The sequence below is a fragment of the Trichechus manatus genome, unplaced genomic scaffold, assembly GCF_000243295.1.
Source record: "Trichechus manatus latirostris isolate Lorelei unplaced genomic scaffold, TriManLat1.0 scaffold00187, whole genome shotgun sequence".
Classification (NCBI taxonomy): domain Eukaryota; kingdom Metazoa; phylum Chordata; class Mammalia; order Sirenia; family Trichechidae; genus Trichechus; species Trichechus manatus.
In genome coordinates this window covers 3,299,465-3,324,821 of record NW_004444123.1, presented here as the reverse complement: position 1 = coordinate 3,324,821, position 25,357 = coordinate 3,299,465, and the positions used below count along the sequence as shown (strand labels likewise).

At 39.4% G+C, this 25,357-nt stretch overlaps 1 protein-coding gene across 8 annotated transcripts in view; it reads left to right on the top strand.

Annotated features, from left to right (window-relative positions):
• RPS6KC1 (ribosomal protein S6 kinase C1) overlaps positions 1-25,357 on the top strand; it is a 221,099-nt gene that overhangs the window by 75,552 nt on the left and 120,190 nt on the right. For 6 of the 8 annotated variants that reach the window (XM_023741713.1, XM_023741714.1, XM_023741712.1 and 3 more), the window contains one exon: positions 14,927-15,289. The exons of the other annotated variants lie outside the window; for them this stretch is intronic. In XM_023741713.1, coding sequence (XP_023597481.1) covers positions 14,927-15,289 — 363 coding nt within the window. The remainder of the gene's footprint in view (positions 1-14,926; positions 15,290-25,357) is intronic. 8 annotated transcript variants of the gene reach the window in all.

Genomic DNA, 25,357 nt, shown 5'->3' with positions numbered 1-25,357 from the left:
AGAATTTGTATTGCCTTGTACAAGGATGCTTTGCTGAAGTTCATTTCACAGCATGCTGTTCTGGCTTTTAGACAATTTCAGGATTGGCTTTAAAAGTTTAGTCATTTACCCAGAAAGAATAAACCCAAGGCAGTTTTAGTGTTTTGATACATATTTTAATAAAGAGTCAAAAAAAGGTAATTTTTATAATTTTAATTACTTTAATTCTAGAATGCTTATTCTTTTATTTTATTCTTCTATTAAGCCATACATGATTTTTTTAGCTATATTTGAATTTCTATGAAGATTTAAAATACACACCGTATTTTTATGCAAATAATTTGCACCTTCTACGTTTTTTTGCTAACCGTTCCCTCCCCCCACGAGGTATTTTCATAAGTGCGCCATACTAACTTTTTTTTACAGTAACATGTAAAGAAAAAATTGGTATAGAGACACTTATGAAAATACCTTGTGGGTGGAGGTGGCGGTGGGCAAACAAATGTAGAAGGCACGCGCTATTTGGGTAAAAATATGGTACATTTTGACCTTTGGATTTACTCAGCTGGTTTCTTTCTGAGAAAGATTAGTAATTATCAGGGAAGACTATGGAATTAAAAAAAAGATTTAGGGAGAGAGATGAGTGGCAATCTTTGAAAAGAAATAGATTTGTTTGAGATGGCTTAAGTTGAGCTTATATAAAGATAAACTAAAAGACGAGATAATATTGCCTGGTCTTCTCCATGAGGAACAGTTTATGGCTGGAGAGGCTTCTTGGTGACTGTGAAATGGGAGGTCACCATAACCTCCTCACAGTGGTGTGTTTATGAGGGTATGTGCACCGACGTACATCTGTTCAAGTCAATTCCCATCTTGATTTGATAGGAGCAACGAGTTTTTTTCCATTATGTGGGCTGACCCCCTTAAAACTGGCTCATTAGTCTCTTACTGTTTCTCACGGTGGCTCCGTGGACAAGCACCGTCCTTTAGTGCCCTGTACAAAGCATGGGCAGCGCACGCTCAGAGTCTCCACTGAGCTCCCAACGCTCGACTATCCTGATTCATGCAGGATCATAGAAAATCATTGTTGACAGTAATTTTACTTTGTGTTCTGGCATGTTTTTTGGGAAAAATTTCTTCTGCTTGACTTGTTTTGATCTGAGATTCTTGCTAGACATTGGAAAACATAGCCTCTGCGTGGGGTCCTAATATGATTCTATTTCTAGAGCTAGTTTCCTTGGAAGATGACTTTTGTGGGATAACCTGATCTTGTGGCTGCCTTAGAGATTCCCTGTGCCTGAGAGAGGAATGCCGTTTTCCTGCAGAATGCACAGATGTTGTGACGTCTAATGTGTAGCAGAGAAGGTGCCCTGGTGGCCCAGTGGTAGAGAGACTCGGCTGCTAACTGAAAGAATCGGGGGGTTTGAACCCCCAGCCACTCCGTGGGAGAAAGATGAGGCAGTCTGCTTCTGTAAAGATCACAGCCTTGGAAACCCTATGGGGCAGTTGTACTCCGCTCTATAGGGCTGCTATGAGTTGAAATGGACTCGGAGGCAGTGGGTTTGGTTTTTGGTTTATATTCTTGTGATATCCAGAATAAGCCTTTATTAGTAGCTGAGAGTCAGCCAGGGTGAGAGAAGGGATGGCTGTGGTGGGAGCTGCACAGAGGTCTTTTGTCCTTTGCTGTGATTGACGAGAGGTGAGGAAGGGGCATTATCATTAGGAATGACTTGATTGTGTTCAGGGTAAAAAGGTGGCTGCATTAATGTTAAAGGAGATACAGCCTAAAGCTAAGGTGAGCATATAATTTATTGTCCAAATTGGGACACTTTTGAGAATTAAAGAGGATGTTATTAGTAATTACACCAAGACAATTCCATCAAGACTGCCGTGAACAAACCGGGCTGTATGGGTTACCTTACCTAATGCAGTTGCTCAGAGTTTATTTGGACATTTCAGAAAGGTAGGTTTTGCTTGGAAGAATCTATCTTTTAGGAATGTGCTTTTCTAAGGCTGATAGAAATTGGGGCTGTTTCTATTAAAAACACAGAAAAAGAGTTATGACATCTAAATGTAATACTAGCGTCATATCCTGTCAATGCACAGTTCAGTTTTCATATGTTACTGTCTTGAAAACACACCGTGATCTGCGAAGCATGAAAAAACATGGACCTGGAAATGCTGTTAATGCTTATGTTTTTCCTCCCTTTCAAAGCCTTTTTGCCTGGCTAATTAATCCTGCTGAAAGACATCTAGTGGACAAGTACAGCTAGATCAAAAGTGTCAGACAGCTTGCAAATTCATTGTTATATGAGAAGGGAAAATGGCTTTTAAATATCATGAGATTGTCTGGTGTCGTGAGCAAGTGGGGGATTTACTTTCACACCTAACGGTCTGCAAACCCCAGGGACAACCAGAGCGGGGGGCATCTAGTAGCAAAGGAGAGCCGGCAGCCAGCCCAGGCCGCAGGTCCGCAGCGCAGGGGAGGGCTGTAAAGGGATCCTGGTGGCAAGCTGTGGTTTGGACTTAGAATGTGAAGAGGGGATTGGCTCCATAACAACTCCTCTGAGTGCAGTATTTTAAATGGTGTTTAGAAGGTGAGTTGTCATTTTTTTTATACTCATGATTTAGTTTGCCAGTTGAATGAGCCAGAGGGGCAGATCTTAATATACAGTCTTATGTTTCAAGGTCCTTCAGTCACAGAGGGAATTACACGGTGAGTGTATCACTTCTCAGAGAACAGATGGAGAGCCTAAACGATCATTATGTTTGTTAGTACCTTAAAATGGGCTCCTGGTGGTGCGAACGGTTAAGCACTTGACTGCAGTGCCAACCCACCCAGACATGCCTTGGAAGAAAGGCCTGGTGATCTGCTTCCAAAAGATCACAGCCATGAAAACCCCATGGAGCACAGTTCTACTCTGCAACACATGGGGTTGCTATGGAATCAACTCAATGGCAACTGGTAACCTTAAAAATGCAATCAACAGGTCGTAATTCACCGTGAAAATCTTCTGAGGAAAACATAAAAAGCTAGGTTTCTGTTTTGTGTTTTTAAAATTATTTTATAGTACAGTGGAATAGAAGAAACTCCTTTAAGATTTCATAAAACCAATAATTCAGTGACTAACTGGTAAATATATTTTATTAAATATGGAACTGAAAACTATGAAATGGCTCAGTAAGTTTTTAGACAAAAAGTTAATATTGTTTTATAATTTTAAAATGAAATACTGGTTACAGTTTATCTTTTTTGTTCAAAGAAATTAAACTGTATATTCCTCCAGTCTGAACATTTGAACATGATGTTACATGACACTTACTAGAGACCAAAGATGAAAGAAGATCTAATTGGTTGTTAACATCTTAATTTCCATTTTTTGTTGAATTAAACTTAGCTATGAAGTTACTGTGACATTTGTGGAAGCATGACCAAAAATGCTACGTAGAAATTGAGCTTCCTGATGTGTCTCTCCTTACCTGCCAGTCTGTTGAAAGAGTTGCAGGGTGCTTTCTTGCCATTCTGGCCTCAGTATTGGAGCCTTTGATGTTGGTATCTCATCTGGTAACCTGTGTCATTTCCTCTTACTAATACATTATTTGGCTTCCTTTGCAGTTTTGGGAGGGATGTTTTCCAGGTACATGTGGCAAGTAAGAGTAAGCAACTGGGTGATCGTAACCACAAATAGAAATTGAGAGATCAGCGTCTTACATGTAGCAGATCTTAAGAGTCGGTAGTCTTAAAAATTTGGAAACAGATCGTGGTGATGGTGGCACAACATGATAAAAATAATGTCCCTGAATTGTACCTGTAAAAATGTTGAAATGGCAAACGTTTTCTTCTGTATACGCCTACTCCTCACTTATCGACCTGGTTAGTTTCCAAAGACGAGGTTGTTATGCGAAAATTGGTGTTATGCAAAAATGGAGAATGACCACATCAGATCACAAAATGGAGGATGACTACATCATTACACAACTGCCAAATTACATCATTGCATAAATACCAAAGTACATAATTTACATAACTGCCAAATTATATCATTACATAAATTCAAACCACTGAGAATCATGGCCCAACTAAGCTGACGCATAACTAACCTCACCCATCACAGCCAGTGTTACTAACCCTGGTGTTCGTTACTGCCAGATATATGTTGATAATGTGCAAAATAGTTGGATAGTAGATTTTTTACTATTGTCATAATATGTATATATATCATTTTTGCTTGTTAATGGTAGGTTAAGAACTCCTCAGTCCTCAAGGACTGATTTTGACAATTGTGGAGATGAGAAGGGTTCTATTAGGCTGTCTTGAATTAGTTATGTTAGAGTAAATGAAGATGAACATACTGAGGATAGCATCTTATTGCCGGGCTAAGTCAGGGGTCTTTTAAAATCACTTTCAGTCCAAGACATACATATTTATTTAATGGCAGGGTAATAATTTTTTCCCTTATGTAGATAAGCACAAAGATTATAGTTAAACTGTGTTAGACTTAAGGGTGTTTGTTATATTTAGAACACTAGTGGACTAATCGGAGAGTGTATAGTTATTTGAAGGAGCCCTGGTAAGCGCTTGGCTGCTAATCAGAAAGGTCGACAGTTCAAACCCACCAACTGCTCCGTGGGAGAAAGATGTGGCAGTCTGTTTCTGTAAAAATCGCAGCCTTGGAAACCTTATGGGACAGTTCTACTCTGTCCTAGAGGGTCACTATGAGTTGGAATTGACTTGACAGCAGTGGGTTTGGTTTTTTGGTTTGGTATAGTTTATTTAAGTTTGAAAATAAATTCTTTTCTATTAAAACTACCGTTTGTTTTCTCTTTATTATTTGTGTCATTTTCATTTAGTTGGTTTAGAGTTGATAGTTCAGGCAAGATCATTTTAAAAAGGAATATTCTTCAGTTGATTGGCCATTTAATAACCTAAATCTATTTTAAGACAAATTTAAAGTGTATGCACCACACCGTACAGTGTAATATGACAAATATAGAGTCTAATTAGAAGTACCGTATTTTTACACTAATAATGCACGCCTTCTAAGTTTGTTTGCCAACTGTGCCCTCCCCACCACGAGGTATTTTCATAAGTGCTAATATGCCAATTTTTTTACATATTGCTGTAAAAGATTAGCATAGTGCACTTAAGAAAATACCTCACGGGAGGGAGAGGGTGCAGTTGACCAACAAATGCAGAAGGTGCGCGTTATTTGCATAAAGTACGGTAATTTAAATTTAAGGTGGAATTTAGTGTAAATGTCCGCTAGATGGCACCGTGAGAACTCTAAATCTCTTTGTTACTAGACTTATTCTAGGTCCTTCTGTATTAAGAGAATGTATTGCATACTCAGCTTGAAAAAGTTATTTTTTTCTTTTAAGTGCTTATCTACTCTGCTTTATTTTTATTCACTGTCCCTTATTAATTGAATTTGCTTTGGTGGGGGAGTTTAAAATAAATAGGAAAAAAGAATAGGTTATGACTCTCAAGGTAAACATGAATGAGAGTGTGTTAACGGGCATGTATGTATGCACAGAAAACAATTCATATTGATTCTTCGGAACAAATGATAAAGACTGATTCTTAAAAACCCCAGGACTGTTGAGGGTGATCCTGGACGTTAGGAGCTTAGGGGCTGGGTGGGGCAAATAACACAACACTCAGGACGAGTCATGGGAATCAGGGTTTTAGAGTGGAAGGAACGTGAGGAATGATATAGTTTAAATCCCTTATTTTGCAATTAAAACATTAGAATTTAAGAGAAGTTGAACCATGTGCCTAAGGCACTCCAGGTATTTCACAGTAATCATAGAACTGTATTTTGAAATGAAGAGATTTAATTTTATGGAGGGGAAGCAGTGAGTGTCTTAGTCATCTAGTGCTGCTATAACAGAAACACCACAAGGGGATGGTTTTACTGAAGAGAAATTTATTTCCTCACAGTCAAAGTAGGCTAAAAGTCCAAATTCAGGGCATCAGCTCCAGAGGAAGGCTTTTTGTCTCTGTCGGCTTTCTTCTCTTCCGTGTTCCCCTGGACTAGGAGCTTCTCTGCGCAGGGCCCCGGGTCCAAAGGATGCGCTCTGCTCCCGGCACTGCTTTCTTGATGGTATGAGGTCCCCCTGTCTCACTGCTCACTTCTCTCTTTTATATCTCAAGAGATTGCCTCAGGACACAATCCAGTCTTGTAGATCCAGTCCTGCCTTACTAACACAACTGCCGTCCATCCTCCCTCATTAACATCATAGAGGCAGGATTTACAACCTATAGGAAGATCACACAGTACCAGGAATCATGGCCCAGACAAACTGATACACACATTTTTGGGGGGGCATAATTCACACCATGACAGAGGGAGTACATATTTTATAGAGAAAGGTCAGTGTGAGCTGCTCGTGTGCTCATGACAGGTTTGCTTTGCTGGAGCCCAGCGCTGGTGCTGAAGAGTGGGAGGGTTAAAACATTCATTAGGTAAACGAGGAAGCCAATTAATAAGAGATCTTTATTGCTCACAGTAAGATAACTGTATTAAGGTTTGTCATTGTGATTAATGTGTTGTTTTCTGAGCTCATTCTGTTTTTCACCAAATGTACAGTAGATATTTTGATGCTCTTTTCATAAGTTTTCAAGGGTGAAGCACAGACATGTCCCAAGGACGTTAGACAAATATGAAATGTCAAAGCAATGGTTTTTGTTTAGTAGCAATACCTGTTACTAAATGACGTGTGGGTATTGAAGTGCAGGAGCTTAACTAGCATCAATTTTTTATTGAGGTATTCACTTAAAGTCATATTTTGAAGGGCTTATTTTTTAATGGAGATTGATATGCATGTCTTCCACCCTTGTTCTGCTGGGCAGATATCTTACTTTCTGCCTGAAGCATGAGTCATTGCTACTAGGAAAGTATGAATTCACTTTTGTTGATGATGACAACATGTGAACCTTAGAACTCAGTGAAAGCTATCAGGTAATAATGTTGTTTTTGTTGTTGTTGTTAGGTGCTATCGAGTCGGTTCAGATTCATAGTGACCCTGGGTGCAACACAGTGAAACACTGCCCCGTCCTACCCTATCCTCACAATCATTGTTGTGCTTGAGCCCATTATTGCAGTCACTGTGTCAACCCATCTTGTTGAGGGTCTTCCTCTTTTTCGCTGACCCTCTACTTTACCAAGCATGATATCCTTCTCCAGGGACTGGTCCCTCCTGATAACGTGTCCAAAGTATGTGAGATGTAGTCTCGCCGTCCTTGCTTCTAAGGAGCATTCTGGCTGTACTTTTTCTAAGGCAGACTTGTTCGTTCTTCTGGCAGTCCATGGTATATTCAGTGTTCTTCGCCAACAGACCGTAATAATAATGAGGCCATGTATTTTATATATAGTCAACCATGACAGACCACCTGCTGTTCTAAAGGACACTGATCTTTTTACAGCTGGTCTTCAAGTACAGACTTCTGATAGTTTGTGAAGATTTCTTCTGTCGACTCAGCTTTTCCTCTAGTACCCATCTTGCAGAGATGGTGTCCTAGACAGCTTTCACTACACTGCCTGCCTCGATCAGTTAAAAGCACAGAAGGCGAGGGTTGGCAGGTGAACTGGGATGCGAAACAAACCCCTCTGGTCTGTAGCTGCTTTTTAACGAGTCACCTGGGGCCCTAAAGTAGCCCTGAGACTTGAATCTCTGTGATATGAGCCTGGAGGTGGAACGCTTTCCTAGAACCTTTAAACCCCCTTCCCCCACATCACTTACAAAAAAGGCCTAAGACTTTTGACTTGATGAGCGTGGGTGAAAAATGCACCTATTACTCCTGATGACCCCGAGGGCCCCTGTAAGCATGGGTTGACTTCAGGTTGGTTTGATTTTTGACAAACGGGCTCTATATTTTATCAAGTATCTGTCATTACCTCTGCCTCATACACAGTATTTCCTACTTGTCTGTCCTAACCGAGGACCTCTTACTTGCTTGCAGTTCTCTGTATCTCACTGGTCAACTTTATGGATTTAAGAGTTTTAGTCTTTGCTTCAAGGAGTCCTGGTTGTGCAGTGGTTAAAGTGCTCATCTGCTAACCGAAAGGTCAGCGGTGTGAACCCACCAGCTGCTCCATGGGAGAAAGACATGGCAAGTCTGCTTCCATAAAGATTACAGCCTAGGAAACCGTATTGGGCAGTTCTACTTTGTCTTGTAGGGTCGCTAGGAGTCGGGGTCAACTCCATGGTACACATCAACAGTCTCCACTTCATGTGATATTTGCAAACAGCTTCGTACAAAAGCAGTTGAATGGCTGGATCTTGATTTCTAGGATTGAACAAGTACTGTATTAAGCAGATGTAGTTAGGATATACAATTATTAAACTAGGCATTTACATGTGTGAAAATATTTATGTGAGACTCCCTGTGTGGTGTGAAGGGGAGTTTTGAAATGTTTTCTTCATTTCTATGAGCTGGTTGGGGAAGACTTCATTGAAAAGAAGGGAATTTAGGAATTGCTTAAATATGGAAGGGAAAGACGTCAGAGAGTGCTGGCTGATGCACAGTTGCAGAGTGTGGTGGGGGAGATAAGGTAGGGTTAGGGTTTATAGGTATGGTAGGGTGCAACTTAAGAGGAGAATTAAAGATAGGCAAGTGTCCTGGATTGAATTGTGTCCCCCCAAAATATGTGTCAACTTGGTTAGGCCATGATTCCCAGTATTGTGTGGTTGTCCTCCATTTTGTGATTGTAATTTTATGTTAAAGAGGATTAGGGTGGGATTGTATAACACCCTTATTAAGGTCACTTCTCTGATCCAGTGTAAAGGGAGTTTCCCTAGGGCGTGGCCTGCACCACCTTTTAATCTTACAAGAGACAAAAGGAAAGGGAAGCAAGCAGAGAATGGGGGACCTTATACCACCAAGAAAGCAGTGCCAGGAGCAGAGTGTGTCCTTCAGACCTGGGGTCCCTGCGCGGACAAACTCCTAGTCCAGGGGAAGATTGATGAGAAGACCTACAGGCAGAGAAAGCCTTCCCCTGGAGCTGATGCCCTGCATTTGGACTTCTAGCCTAGCAGGCTGTGAGAAAATAAATTTCTCTTTGTTAAAGCCATCCGCTTGTGGTATTTCTATTAAGCACCATTAGATGACGAAGACAGCAAGGAAGAGCTGTCAGTGGTTGGATTGCTTTGAAAAGATCTGTCTTCACATTCATTTCTAAGTACTGTCAAGTTAGAACTTGTTGGCACTGGCTGCTGGATGATTTCATACAGGCTTATATTTCAAAAATAGTGTCTGTGGTACAGCAGTTAAAGCACTTAGCTGCTAACTGAAAGGTTGGCGGTTCAAACCCACCAGCTGCTCTGTGGGAGAAGGATGTGGCAATCTGCTTCTGTAAAGATTTATAGCCTTGGAAACCCTATGGGGCAGTTCTGCGCTGTCCCACAGGGTCGCTGTGAGTTGGCATAGACTTGGTGGCAGTGGGTTTTTTTTTTCGTGGGTCTGTATAACATACCTTTATTTTCAAACAAATTCCAAGTTTTAGCCCTTGCTGCTTCTCCTTTGATAGCCTTCAGGTACCAAGACTTAGCAGCTTTCATGCATGAAAAAAGGATAGAACAGGAGTCCCCTGTATCCCTATGGTTCAGAGAAAATCACTGTCAGTATTTAACGTAGCTTTCTAGCCTTTTTATTCCTCTGTGTGTATGAGTGTGTTTGTGTCTTTTAATTAGAACGAGTACACACATCGTTTTGCAGTTTGCGTTTTTACTTAATGTATCATGAATACTTTATCATTAAACGTTCTTTCATAACTTAATTTTTAATAGCTATATAATATTTTCTCATAGGGATGTATTATAATCTATTATTAGGAATTTATGGTGTTTTCAATTTTTTTACTAATCATTTTTGTGGTAGACATTCTTATATATAGACCTTTTTGCACATCTCTGATTGTTTTTGGTGTAAATTGCTGAAATTCTGGGTCAAAGATATAAACATTTTTTGGATTTTTGATATGCATTGCCAAATTGCCCTCTAAAAATGTGAAGCCGTTTTATTTTCTCCAGCTGAGACTGCCTGTCAGATATATGCTGATACAAGAAAAAAAGTCTTTTTGTTTCCCTTTGCTTCTTCCAGTTTGGCTTTAAAAAAAAAAAGTCCTTTCCCTAACCTGCTAGTTTTTATTTGTTTACTTTTAAAGATTCTTCACTTAGAAATTAGGTAGAATTTGAAAAGGAAGAGTTTATGTAGAATATTTATTTAGTTGTTTTACTATCTTTCTCTCTAGGTGTTTCAGTGGTCTTACTTTTCTGATCTAATTTCCTTTAATTACGATCCCCTTTGCTAACGAAGCAAGGTTGGGAGGTGAGAGGAAGTGTGACTGTCACTAGATTTTGTGGTCAGAGGGCGAAAACCTGAGTACACGTAGCTGTCACTTTGTGCAGTTCTTGTTAGAAAGGAAACCCATGGGCCAGTACAGCGTGATAGATGGCGGGAAGGTTACAGGACACCAGAGAGCAGACGAAAGACCTGTAACACAGCCCTTCCTTCCTCTTGTGATTCCCTGTGTAAACCAGAGATTTTGTTTCAACTTGTCTAATTTGTTTACTAGTCTCAGTGGACCAGATTACATAAAGGCACCATTTGTGGAAATAAATTTGCATTGAGATACATAAAAGATTTTTTAATAGGTGTTTTTAAAATCTCATGTAAAGTTGGTACACTTCTCAGAGCAGCGGAAAAGTGACTCTGTAGACTGATGTACAAGATTTTGATTGTGAAGTATTGGCCACGTGATTGAAAGGTCAGAGAATTGAAAAGATTTCCATTAGGTCTAGAAATCTCGTCTGAGACTGTGGATTTAATGAAATCTTGCTGCTTTTGGAGACAAAATTAGTTCGTTCTGGGGATTTTAAGGATTAGGAAAAGAAACAAAATAAAACAAAAACACGAAACTGAACATGAGGACACGTTGAGAGGGCGCCAAACGAGTGTCGACAGCTGATTTGAAATTTGAACTTAGCTGTTAGTAAAGAATGTTTTTTTTAAAAAAAGTTTTTATTGTTGTGCTTTAAGTGAAACTTTACAATTCAAGTTAGTCTCTCATACAGAAATCTATACATACATTGTTCTGTGACCCTAGTTGCTCTCCCTATACTGTGACAGCACGCTCCTCCTTTCCACCCCGGATTTCCTGTGTCCATTCACTTGGCTCCTGACCCTCTCTGCCTTCTCATCTCGCCTCCGGACAGGAGCTGCCCGTTTAGTCTCATGTATCTACTTCAGCTAAGAAGCACACTCCTTATGAGTATCAGTTTATGTCCCATAGTCCAGTCTGATCTTTGTCTGAAGAGTTGGCCTCAGGAATGGTTTTAGTTTTGGGCTAACAGAGAGTCCGGGGGCCGTGTCTTCCAGGGTCCCGCCAGTCTCAATCAAACCATTAAGTCTGATCTTTTTACTAGAATTTGAGTTCTGCGCCCCACTTTTCTCCTGCTCCGTCAGGGACTCTCTGTTGTGTTCCCTGTCAGGGCGGTCATTGGTAGTAGCCGGGCACCATCTAGTTCTTCTCGTCTCACACTGATGTGGTCTCTGGTTTATGAGGCCCTTTCTGTCTCTTGGGCTAATACTTTCCTTGTGTCTTTGGTCTTCTTCATTCTCCTTTGCTCCAGGTGAGGTGGGACAAGTTGATGCATCTTAGATGGCCACTGGCTAGCTTTGAAGACCCTAGATGCCACTCACCAAAGTGGGATGCAAAACATTTTCTTAATAAACTTTGTCATTCCAGTTGACCTAGATGTTCCCTGAAACCATGGTCCCCAGACCCCTACCCCTGCTACTCTGTCCCTTGAAGTGTTTGGTTGTATTCAGGAAACTTCTTAGCTTTGGTTTAGTACAGTTGTGCTGACTTTCCCTGTAGTGTGTGTTGTCCTTCCCTTCACCTAAGATAATCCTTGTCTACTATCTAGTTAGTGAATACCCGTCTCCCTCCCTCCCCACCCTCGTAACCACCAAAAAATGTTTTCTTCTATGTTTAAACCTTTTGTTGAGTTCTTATAATAGTGGTCTTATACAATATTTGTCCTTTAGTAAAAAATGCTTTTACTCCACCGTATTTTACTTGATATGATATGATGTGAACAATTTGAGTCTATAATAGGGGTTAGCAAACTATGGCCTGTGGGCCAAACCTGGTCATCCACCTCTTTTTGTATGGCCTGTGAGCTAAGAATCGTTATTACGTTTTTAAATGGTTAAAAAAAAATCAAAAGAAAAACAATATTTTGTGACATTTGAAAATTTTAGGAGATTCAAACTTCAATGTCCATAAATAAAGTTTTATTGGAACACAGGCATACTCATTCATTCATGTATCGTCTGTGGCTTCTTTTGTACTACAGCAGCAGAGTTGAGCAGTAGTGATAGAGATTGTGTGGTCTGTAAAGTCTAAATATTTACTGTCTGTCCATTTATAGAAAAAAGTTTGCAGACCCCTGTTCTAGAAATGTATAATCTAATTCACCTTTGTTTTTTACTTGGTATATGATTCTGAGGAAATAATTTTCTACTTAATATATTTTCTTTTCTGACAAACTTGACAGTCAGTATTCAGCAGTGATCCAGACCTCATAGTTGTTCCCAAACTATTTTCCACACAACCCTATCCCTATTTTCAATCTTATTTAATGAGACTGATCAGTGGCCTCCAAGTGTGATCTTCAGATGCCTGGGTATCCCTGAGATCTTTTCAGGAGGTCTGCAAGGCAAAAACTATTTTATTGATAACGTTAGGGCATTACTTGCCCTTTTTGCTGTGTTGATGTTTGCACTGATGTAGAAAGCAAAGGTGGGTGAAACCGTTATGTCTAAGCATGAATCAAGAGTGTGTCACCAAACTGTACCAGTAACCACTGTGTATGTTTGCAGTGAATCCAACGCCATTTCATTTAGGAATGTCCTTAATGAAGCCTTTATTAAATCTCAACCCTGGAGACACAACTTTTTAATATTTTGTGTGAGGAAATAGAAAGGAAATATAAATCACTTCTGTACACGGAGTTACTGTGGTTGTCTTAAGGAAAAGCACTTGTACAATTGTTTGAACTGTGAGCTGAATCTGGCTGCTTTTTTCACGGAACACCATTTTTGCTGGAAAGAACAACTGACAAACTAGTGTTACTCACACTTGGGTATTTGGCTAATATTTCCTCGGAAGTGAATTAAGTGAGCTGACGTTTCAGGGAAAATAGCTGTCAGTATTTGTTGCTAATGATAAATCTGAACTTTCAGCCTAAAATTAGGATTTTGGAAAACTCGTATCTGCCACTCTAAGCTTGCAGTTTCCTGATATTTAATGTAATTTTCTGATGAGATGGGAATGATAGTAACAAATGTTTTTTGGGGGGGATATGGTATAGTGTGTCAACATCTGGAAGATCTGCATAACTCAGGAAACCAATATTTTCAAAATTATCAGTGGATGATGTTACAAACTCATGTGTTGTTAAAAGATCTATTCAAAGTACAAGACAAACCAGTGAATTTTAATGTAACAGAATATGAAAATTTTATTGATGGGATTTTATATTCCATATTGCAACTAAGCTTTAAGGAACTACCACTTGTTGAGTTTTGGTGTTGTATCAAAGAACAATGCCCAGAATTGTCTGAAAAGCCTAAAATTCTCATCCCTTTTTCAATTACATGAACTGTGTGACAGTTTCTTCACATTCTTTAAGCAAAACAACAAATGGCAACAGATGGAGTGTTGAGTACAGAAGCAGACGTGCGAATCTCGCCGTCTATTAAGCCAAACACTAATGAGATTTGTAAAAAAGGTAAAATAAGGCCACTTTTCTCACTAATTTGTTTTTCAAAATACAGTTATTTTTCAAAAAATTATGTTAACATGTAATGGGCTTTAAAATTTTATTTTAAAATTAATATTTTAAAAAGTTCTCAGTTTTATTTTCTAAGATGCTAAATAGTGATAGAAGCCACAGAAGCAAAAGCTCTTTGGGGTCCTCGATCATTTTTAAAAGTATAGAGGGGGGTCCTGAGACCAAAACGTTTGATAACCATTGCTGTAGATCATGCTCATTTATTATGAAATCATTACATGAAATGGGAGAAGTAATTTTCACTGCTTAAGTTTCAATTAAAAAAAAAAAACAAACCCACTGCCATCGAGTCAGTTCTGACTCAGCGACCCTATAGGACGAAGTAGAACTGTCTCATAGAGTTTCCTAGGAGTGGCTGGCTGGTGGAGTAATCGTTTTTGTTAGAAAGCTAAGGTACAAATACAGACCCCAGTTCTCTCTAAAAGCTTGTGGAAGAGACAGAAAACAATGAAAATTTCTAAAAATCCAGTCCTTTAAAAAAAACTAAACAGCATACCTTTTTGAAGTATGGATGGTTATCCGAAAACACATCTGTATGTATTGTGTAGGCATTGTTAGAATAGTTACAATTTGATAGTCTATTATGCCCTCTATGCATTAACACTATCCCTTACGTAAGCCCTGCATAACAGATAATATTATTAAGGGACTTGCTGTTGGTCACACGGGAAGTCTTAAGAACTGGGATTCAGGCACTTTTTTGTCTGATTCCCAAGTTCTTACTCTTTTTCTTTTATCGTAACACTGTTGTTTACAGCAGCTGTATGTATAGCAAGAGCTTTCTATAAACAGTTCACAAAATCTTGTGGTACAGGCTTTTTTGGAAATCAAGGCCCGATGAAGACATGTCTTCAGTTTTAGTTTGATAATTGAGGCAAGGAGATTGTATTCCAGAGGTACAGAGAGACCGTGCAGAAACGAATGAACTAAGCTGAGTCCGATGGTAGACCTTGACTCCCTTCGGTGCATTCCAGCCTTCCTCACTGACTTGCGTAGTAGGAGAAAATGAATAGCCAGCACGATTGCTGTTCTTCTGGCTGATTCTCAATTTAATACGTGTTTACTGTTGTGGTCCTGTTTCTAGACTTCTCCAGTGACAGCGATCTGGTGTCTCTCACTGTTGATGTGGATTCTCTTGCTGAGTTAGATGATGGAATGGCTTCCAATCCAAATTCTCCCGTTAGAACTTTCGGCCTCAGCCTTTCTTCAGATTCTTCAGCACTAGGGGCTGCAGCTTCCGACAGTGAACAGAACAAAACAGAAGAAGAACGGGAAAGCCGTAGCCTCTTTCCTGGCAGTTTAAAACACAAACTTGGCAAGAGAGATTATTTGGAGAAAGCAGGAGAATTAATAAAGCTGGCTTTAAAAAAGGAAGAAGAAGAAGACTATGAAGCTGCCTCTGATTTTTATAGGAAGGGAGTTGATTTACTCCTAGAAGGTGTTCAAGGTACAATTTTGTCTGTATTAATGTGTATGGGCATGTTCTTATGTTGGTTTCTGGGGAAAATAAGTATGTGATCTGTATCTTCTTTATAATCCTATATAGAAACGAGACTGAAAAAGAGAAATTACTGAAGCTTTAATGACCTACATATGGATAAATACTTTTAGTTACATGAGATATAAGACAGTTTCAGAGGTATTTAACTCTTTACTTTGAGCAGTTAATCCCCATAACAGGATTTCTTTTAAATCAACAAGTCTCCAAGTCTTTTGTATGAATGTGTTCATGTTTCTTCTGATCTGGCTACAGGGGTCACCTTGGGAGTATTCACAGGGATCCTCCAGACATTTGCTCTTGATGGCCTGAAGAGATAAAGTAAGACACGCTTTCAGACGGAGAGTGTGAAGGGTCTCTGGCTTTGCCTACTATTCTGTTCTTCACTGCAGTAAATCCTCAGCTAATTATTAATGTAGATGATATAGGACCTGCAGAGCTGAATGTACCTGAGTGTTTTTAAGTAGTACTTTCTTTTTTTTTTTAAAGCATCAGCTTTTCTTTTAGTCATTTGCCTTTTTCTTATAAAAGCAGAATGAAGCATGCTGCAGTAATATGATGTTTTGACACAGTCATCAAAGGTTGATGTGACCCTTGTGTGTCGGATTTCTTTCCAGAAAATCATCATAATTTTCACTGTTGTTCTGTGGTCTTCAACTTGTCAGTACCATTCAGATCACCAGTTTCCTGTACTGCTAACGTGTTACGATAATACCACCCCCCTCGCTATGCGTGGTGGCCTGTAGTCCAGACGCCTTTGTTTTATTTAGCCTAGAGTATAAGGCTTCAGTCTTACAATGGGGTGGGATGAGGGTGCACACCTGGCTGTATGGAGTGGAAGAGGGAGCGTATGGGGTGGAGGATGGAGGGGGGCGGTCCTAACTGCTTCTTAATTTGGGATTTTGACCAATTCTCTTGTTCTTAGCCATCTCCCCTGCATCCACAGCTACCTGGTGCTACCAGTTCCTGGTCTTTGGAGAGCGTTACAGTGCCATGTGAATCAGGCTGCTTTCTTGGGTTTTCCCAGCTAGTAAGCACTCATCCATGTACTTTCCGGCTTCTAAAATTTTGTTGCCGTTGTTTTTTCTCCCAATTCCATTGTCCTTGTGGAGTTTTGCCTTTTAAAAGAAAAAAAGAAGAAGAAATCTTCTACTGCCATGTTTTTGGGGTTTCAGGAAGGAGCATCGCTAAATAAATGTGTCCAATCCGCCATCTTTCCCTGGGTATTCAGATTCCACATTAACTACCTATTTCGTTGGCCCGGGGATCCAAAAGCTGTTAATGCTTTGTGTGTGTAGCTGTAGGAGGACTTGGAATCCTGTTGTTTATTTTTTTGGTAGAATTATTGTCTTACTGAAGTTGGTGGGATAACTATTTGGAACCTGTTATCAAAGAATTGATTGTAATATAAATTTCCTGTTAATTTGATATCTTCTTCCTACAGTTATGTAATTTTAGCTATCACTTTTAAGATTTCTGATGGCTAATTCTGAAGCCACTTTTCCTAATGGTTTGACTGGTATATGGTTTTGATGCTAATTTTGTTTTTCAAATGGTCTCATAGTCCGTTGTTTTTTGTTTGTTTGCTTGCTAGTAGAGCATTCTGATCTTAAAATCTGCTCGTTTGTGCTTTGGCTCAACTCTCATTTTTGGGTGGGGAGTTTAAAATCGGGATGAATTGCAAATAATCTGCTCTGATATTTTCCCCTTTTCTTTCCAAATAATTATTTGCTAAAACGTCACTGGTGTTTACATGACACAAGATAAATCACATCAGGGTGACATTTTCTGTCTAAAAGTTATCTCCATTTAACCTCAGAACACTTTATCATGCTGCCACTGGAGGGCACCAGAAAAATAAAAATCTTTGCTTTAAAGTGAGAATTATGAATGCACACCAGCAGATAACAAAGAATGGTAGTTAGTTTGCTGATTATGGTGGTGAATTATTTCTCCATTAGAATTTGATACCAAACCTGCTAGATCTCTATCTTAAGGAATGTTACCAGATAAACTTATTTCTCCTCTTTAATTATGTGTCTGTCTTCCTGAAGCCACAATCTCCATTCCTGACCTGAGTTGGTTTTTTTTTTTGTTATATGCCATCAAATTTAACAAAGTTAATAATGGGGACCACTATCATAAACACGAAAAACAAAACAAAACAAAAAACAACCAGAAAACCCATTGCCATAGTGTCAGTTCTGACTTTTTCACCAGCGTATAAAGCATCTCTGTTTAATCCTCATGCTACGCACTTGACTGTCAAATGTAAGTAAGGTCACGGCAGTGCCAGTCCATGGATTCTATCTGATAGTATATCCATCACCAGCTACAGACAGGTGGACACTATCCTTTAATTTATGGGGAAGCTGGGGCTGTTGCATGTGAGCTTGATTTGACATTTATGAGTGGAAGAGATGTTGCCTTGGGGAAAGTTTGTTCCACTGTCACAATATTGTTATTGAAACATAACTACCAGCGGGACCTGTAAGTCATTTTAGTTTAACTTTTGCTGTAACAGTTGTTACCTGTGACCTTGGTTTGGATTGACATATTTTGTAATAAAATAATAATTTCTAGCTATCCGATAATCCAGAAAAAACGTCTTCCAAAGCTAAGTAGGAGTGCTTTATACAGCGGTTCTTTCTGAGTTGGCAACTTTTGTGTTTTCGCTGCTAGTAGCCGTAGGAATATGGAAGTGTTCATCCCGTCGGAGGTTACCTGATAAAGAAGGCCTATGTTTTTCTTCCTTAACTGGCGTTTGCACAGCTGAGGCTAGAAGCAGAGCACAGTAGAAGTGGTTCTGTTTATCTGTCCAGCAGTGAGAAGGCATACCTTGATACTGGTTGTAATTTTGTGTTTTCTTTTTGAACTTGGCGCTTAATCCCTCAGTCTAGAAATGGCTCTTGAAATTCAGGTACCTTCCACTCTTCTAAGTCCTCAGGTGTATATGGATTTAAGAGAGAAAATCCACAAGTCAAGGTTGAAGGAATCAGCTTGAATCTTTGAAGAGAATGTGCGGTGTGTATCCTCCTTCCATTTTCCACCTGGTTTCTGTAGTACTGGAAGTGGTTCGATTAATCTGTATTCGCAGTGTGAGTTTGTTGGAGTAGGTTCGATCATGTAGAGTGGCTAATGGGTGACATGAAGGCATTAATGAAATGTTTAACAACAACAGTGGTTTATTATCTATTACATGTGTGTCGTTGTGCAAGGAGTTCTCCTTATGTTATTTTTAATCCTCAAAACAACCCTATAAGCTGAACTATGACTGGTCATACTGGGCTTTTTATAAAGGGCATCAAAATTAAGACGGTGCAAACATTTAATATAATGATTTAAAAAGCTTGGCACCTAGTTGGCAAGAATAATTATTTAAAACAGGAAGCTACCAGATGGTGAGCGCTGTCAGTGACGCCGTCTGTGGGCCAACGTTACGCATTACAGCGTTTATTTGAGAGCTGGTTTTGTACAGCTTGTTACAGGTGCCACGTTTGCTGGTTTGCTCTCTGTGAGGTAGATACTGTAATTCCCATTTTACAGGTGGGGGAAACTAAGACACATATAAATTAAGCAAAATTTGCCCAAGGACCCACATGCCAGTAAGAATTTGAGCCAGGATTTAAAGATAGATCTTTCTGAGCCCAAATCTTGTCTTCTTTCACTCTGCCTTGCTGCTTCTCACATATTTCTCCCGATTAGATTAGCTTTTATTAAATGGAGAAGCACCATGTCTCCAGTGTCAAACATTTTTAAACGTTATTTTGAACATTCATTCTCTTTCCTACCATCCATTTGTCTGTTTGTCCACTTAAGTACATATCCAGCCAGTTGATGGCCCAGCAAGCATTTACTATGTGTACATACCAAGCGCTGTGATAACAAATATAAAAGTGGTCTTGTGTCAAAATATAAAATAAAATTGAGCGATAGCCCTTCAAATATGAAATATTTCTGTCAACTCCGCAACCTGTTAATATGACCTGTGAGTATGTCGTATGGACCTTGTTGACAGTGTCCGGTGGACTTACTCAGCCGCAGCTGTTGCTTTTCTGTAGTTGCTGATGCAACACTTCTCTGCTTCGTTTTCCTTTTCCTTTTCCTCCTCTCCCTGTCTCCGTCCTCCTGCCCCTTTTCTCTCTGTTTCCGTTTAAATCTCCTGTATCCTCCCTAAAGCTCACAATGAAGAGCGCTCTCCTGAACGTTGTTGTCATCTAATTTTTCTTTGAAAATCTTATTGATATTTCGACCAGTAAGCATGTTTCTTATTTTAATACCCAACTAGGATGTGTAAAAAAATCTTGAGCAGTTTCATCTGGCAAACAGTATAATAAAAAACACCAAACCATTTTTAATATTTTTTATCCCTGGACAGATGTGTGCTAGGCTCTCTGGGGTGCCCAAATTTTGAAAACTGTCACCTTGTACCCTGAGGTACGTCATTCCATGTCTCTTATTGGGTCTCAACCGTTCTTCCCCTTCCCACAAGGAACAGAATCCCTGAGAAGTCACTAATCTACATATGCTTCTAGGTTTCCTTTGAGTCATTCAAAATTGAGCTATGCTGTGTAGACTTGGTTCTAGAACATGTCCTAACCAAAACCAAACTGTTGTTGTCGTATTGATTCCGACTCATGGCGACTCTACAGGACAGAGTAGAACCGCCCCAGAGGGTCTCCAAGGCTGTCATCTTTACTAAAGGAGACTGCCACATCTTTCTCCAGCGGAGTGGCTGCTGGGTTCAAACCGCCAACCTTTCAGTCAGCAGCCGATTGCTTAACCACTACGCCACCAGGACCTTCCAGAACATGTCTAGGTCCTATAAATGTTGTCGATCCCTGTGCACGCATAATGATATATACTCAAGTGCCGTAAAAAGCAGCCTGGACCGTTGGTTTATTCCTTTGCAGAGACGTAATGAAATATTAGGGAACCCGAAGGATAAACTTGTTCTTGTAGACTTCACTATTGTCAGTTCCTTGAATTTTTTTGTTGGAAGTAGAAGCTGAATATCCTGATTTGCTGGCAGCAGTTCTATGGCTTAACAAAGATAAAGTTTTATTGCAATACTTTGAGCTCAGGGCTGAGATTGAAATTTTTCTGAATGAGAAGAATTGCCCTCAACCACTATTCTCTTAACACTGAATGGATTTGAAACTAGCTTTTGTTAGCGACTTGATAATGTCTCTTATTGAATTCAGCTTAAACTTAGAAGGCAAAATGGTGCTCATATGCAAAACTTAGAGGGTAGTAAAGTCATTCCTATGACAACTAACTCTATTTAACCCATAACTAATGACAAATGGTGCTGTCAAAAGTTAAAACAAGAAATGAGGTTTTCATTCCCTTACAAACTTGAAGTAGATATATTTTCTGAGCTCAAAGTAGCATTTTTTTGAATACTGATGTAAATACAAAGGGTATTTTGATATTTCAAAGTCCGTTTATTCAGTTGAGGAGCTTCCACCTAATCTCTGTTGCAAGTGATTGATCTAGAATGTAATGACATACTAAAAAGGCAAATAGATTAGAATCTAATAGAATTTTATAAAAATCTACTAAGTAATAAATATGCTCAGTTAAATCATATTCTTGTAGATTGGCATCAGTATTTGGCAGTATCTATCTGTGAAAATGAATATTATCTGATACAGCGCTGGAAGGTGAGCCCCCTGGTTTGGAAGGCACTACACGACGGCCACAACAATGGACTCAAACATGCCAACGAGCAGGACAATGGTCCAGGACAGTGGCGCAGGACAGTGGCGCAGGACAATGGCGCAGGACAATGGCACAGGACCGGGCAACGTTTTGTTCTGTGGTACATGGGGTTGCCATGAGTCAGAGTTGACTTGACAGCAGCTAACAACAACAATCTGTGAAAACATACTTACAAAGATGAAATACATAAAATCTGATTACTGATAAGCTTTAAAAGATGAATATTTGCAAGCAAACTTTTCTTTTTGTTTTTTACTGATGTGAAATTCCCATAACATAAAATCAACCATTTTAAAGCGTATAATTTAGTGGCATTTAGTACATTCACCGTGTTTTGCAGCCACCTTCTCTATGTAGTTCCGAAGGATTTTCATCATTTGAAAAGAAAAGCCTGTACCCATTAAGCAGTCAGTCTTCATATCCCCTTACCCCCAGCACCTGACTTTCTGTGGATTTACCGGTTCTAGATATTTCATATAAATGAATCATACAATATGTGGTCTTTTGTGTGTAGCTGGAAACCCTGGTTGCATAGTGGTTAAGAGCTTGGCTGCTAACCAAAAGGTTGACAGTTCAAATCTACCAGGGGCTCTCTGGAAACCCTATGGGGCAGTTCTACTCTGTCCTATAAGGTTTCTATGAGTCAAAATTGACTCGATGGCAATGATTTGGTTTGGTTTTTTGGTTTCTTTCACTTAGCATAATGTTTTTGAGGTTCATCTATGCTGTAGTATATATTAGTACTACACTCCTTTTTATGGCTGAGTGATATTCCATTGTATGTATATTCTGTATTTTGTTTATCCATTCATCTGTTGATGGCCATTTGTGCTTTTTCCATCTTTTGGTAAAAAAGTAATTGACAGAAACTGTCTCGAGGAAGCACAGACATTGGACTTACTAGAAAAAAGACTTTCAATGAATTGTATTATATATACTCAAACAGCTAAGGAAGCCATAGACAAAGAACTAAAGGAAACCCAGAGAACACTGTATGAAAAAATAGGGAATATCAATAAAGAGATAGAAATAATAAAATAGAACCAAATATTAAAAAGAACTAAAATAGAAATTCTGGAGCTGAAAAGTATAACGGTTGAAATGAAAAGTTCACTAGAATGTTTCAATAGCAGATTTGAACACACAGAAGAAAGAAAGGGTGAATGTGAAGGTAGGACAATTGAACTTACCAAGTTGGAGAAGCAGAAAGAAAAAAGGAAGAAGAAAAATGAACAGAGCCTAAGAGGGCTGTGGGACACCATCAAGTACACTAGCATGTGCATTGGGGAGTTGCAGAAGGAAGGAAAACGTGAAAGGCAGCAGAGAGAAAATTGGAAGAAATAGTGGCCAAAAACTCAGTACATTTCATGAAAGACGTGAATCTACAGATGGAAGAAGCTCAAGGATTATTAAGTAGGGTAAACGCAAAATGACCGAAACCGAGACAACGTTATAATCAAACTGTCGAAAGCCAAAGACAGTGAGAGAATCTTGAAAGCAGCAAGAGAGAAGCAACTAGTGATGTACCAGGGATCCTCGATAAGATTAATAACCAATTTCTCATCAGAAACTATGAAGGCCAGAGGCAGTGGATGACATATTTAAAGTGCTGGGAGAAAAAAAAAACCCAAAAACTGTCAACTAAAAATTATATATCTGGCAAAACTACCCTTCAGAAATGAAGGAGAAAGGGATTCTCAGTTAAACAAAAGCTGAGGGAGTTTGTTGCTAGAGGATCTGCCCTAACAGAGCCCTTCAGGCTGAAATGGAAGGACACTGGACAGTGAATGGAAGCCATGTGCAGAAATAAAGATCACCTTAAGGGTGATGGCATAGGTAAATATAAAAGCCGTAATTACTGTATTTTTGGTTTTGGTAATTCCCTTTTTGTTTCTTATATGATTGAAAAGACAAATGCATGAAACAATAATTATAAATCTCTGTTAATAGGCATGCAGTATACCCATCATCCACTGCCATCGAGTAGATTCTGACTCATAGGGACCCTGTAGGACAGAGTAGACTGCCTCATAGGGCTTCCAAGGCTGTAAATCTTTGTGCATGCAGACTGCTACATCTTTTTCCTGTGGACTGGCTGGTGGGTTCAAATGCTGACCTTTCAGTTAGCAGCTGAGCGCTTTAGCCACTGTGCCACCAGGGCTCCTTGGACATACAGTATATAAGATGTTATTTATGACAAACATAAGAGAGTGAGATGGAGCTGTATAGGAACAGAGTTTTTGTACGCTATTGAAGTTAAGTGGGTATCAATTCAAATTAGATTGTTATATATTTAGGATGTTAATTGTAATCTGTTATGGATTGAATTATGTCCCCCCAAAATATGTGTTGTAAATCCTAACCCCTATGTCTGTAGTTATAATCCCATTTGAGAATGGGTTTTCTTTGTTATGTTAATGAGGCAGTATTAGTGAAGGGTGTGTTTTAAGTCAATCTCTTTTATAAGTGAAAAATACAAGCAAGCAAGAGAAGCAGAGACAGGAGAAAGACACACACCAAGCCACATGAAGATCACCCAGGAGCAGAAGCTCAGAAGATACAAAGACCTTCCTCCAGAGCCGAAAGAGAGAGAAAGCCTTCCCCTAGAGACGGCACCCTGAATTTGGACTTCTAGTCTCCTGAACTGTGAGAAAATAAATTTCTGTTTGTTAAAGTCATCCACTTGTGGTGTTCCTGGTATAGCAGCACTAGGTAACTGAGACAGAACTACTAGAGTAACCACTACGAAAATAAGTAAAAAATATGCAGAGAAGAAAACGAGGAGGGAATAAAAATAGTACACTAGGAAAAAAATCAATAAAACATAAAAGGAGGCATTACTGGAGGAATTCACAAACAAAACTATGAAATGTATAGAAACCAAATTGCAGACTGACAAATGGCAAAAAAATGTTTCCTGATTGGTAATTACTTTAAATTTAAATAGATTTTCAATGAATTTTGATGATAGGGAACACTGTCTTTGGATTTCAATTAAGTGAAATGTTAGAACCTGTCATGTGTTGAATGCTGTCCCCCCGAAAATATGTTTATCAATTTGAGTGGGCCATGATTTCCAGTATTGTGTGGTTGTCCTCCATTTTTTGATTGTACTTTTATGTTAAAGAGGATTAGGGTGGGATTGTATAACACCCTTACTAAGGTCACATACCTGATCCAATGTAAAGGAGTTTCCCTAGGGTGTGGCCTGTGCCACCTTTTATCTTACAAGAGATAAAAGGAAAGGGAAGCAAGTAGATAATTGGGGACCTCATACCACCAAGAAAGCAGTGCCGGGAGCAGAGTGCGTCCTTTGGACCCGGGGTTCCTGTGCGAAGAAGCTCCTAGTCCAGGGAAAGATTGATGACAAGGACCTTCCTCCAGAGCTGACAGAGAAAGCCTTCCCCTGGAGCTGACGCCCTGAATTTTGACTTTTAGCCTGCTTTACTGTGAGGAAATAAACTTCTCTTTGTTAAAACCATCCACTTGTGGTATTTCTCTTAAAGCAGCACTAGATGACTACGACATAACCTCAAAAAGAATTCCATTTTTCTCATTAGTTGTTGTTGTTGTTAGGTGCTGTTGAGTTGGTTCCTACTCATAGTGACCCTGCGTACAACGGAACGAAACACGGCCAGGTCCTGTGCCAGTCTCTCAGTCGTCGCAATGTTTGAGCCCATTGTTGCAGCCCGTATGTCAGTCTGTCTCCTTCGGGATCTTCCTCTTTTTTGAGACCCTCCACTTTACCAAGCATGCTGTCCTTCTGCAGGGACTGGTCCCTCCTGATAACATGTCCAAAGTACGTGAGATGAAGTCTTGCCATCCTTGCTTCTAAGGAGCTTTCTGGCTATACTTCTTCTAAGACAGGTTTGTTTGTTCTGCTGGCTGTTCATGGTGTATTCAGTATACTTCACCAACACCTTAATTCAAAGGCATCAATTCTTCTTTGGTCTTACTTATTCATTGTCCAACTTTTGCATGCATTTGAGGAAATACCATGGCTGGGGTCAGGCACACCTTAGTCTTCAAAATGATCTCTTTGCTTTTTAACACTTTAAAGAGGTCTTTTGCAGCAAATTTGCCCATTACAACACATCGTTTGATTTCTTGACTGCTGCTTCCATTGGTTGATATTCAAGTATTTCAGGAGGTTGCATATGATCTCATTAGTAGATATGTATTAAAAAAATGTACTCAGTTCTCATTACACCTACTTCTCATTTATTGACTATCTCGTTATCTGACATTTCACATTTTTGACAAACATAAAAAATCTACTACCTATTTTGTGCT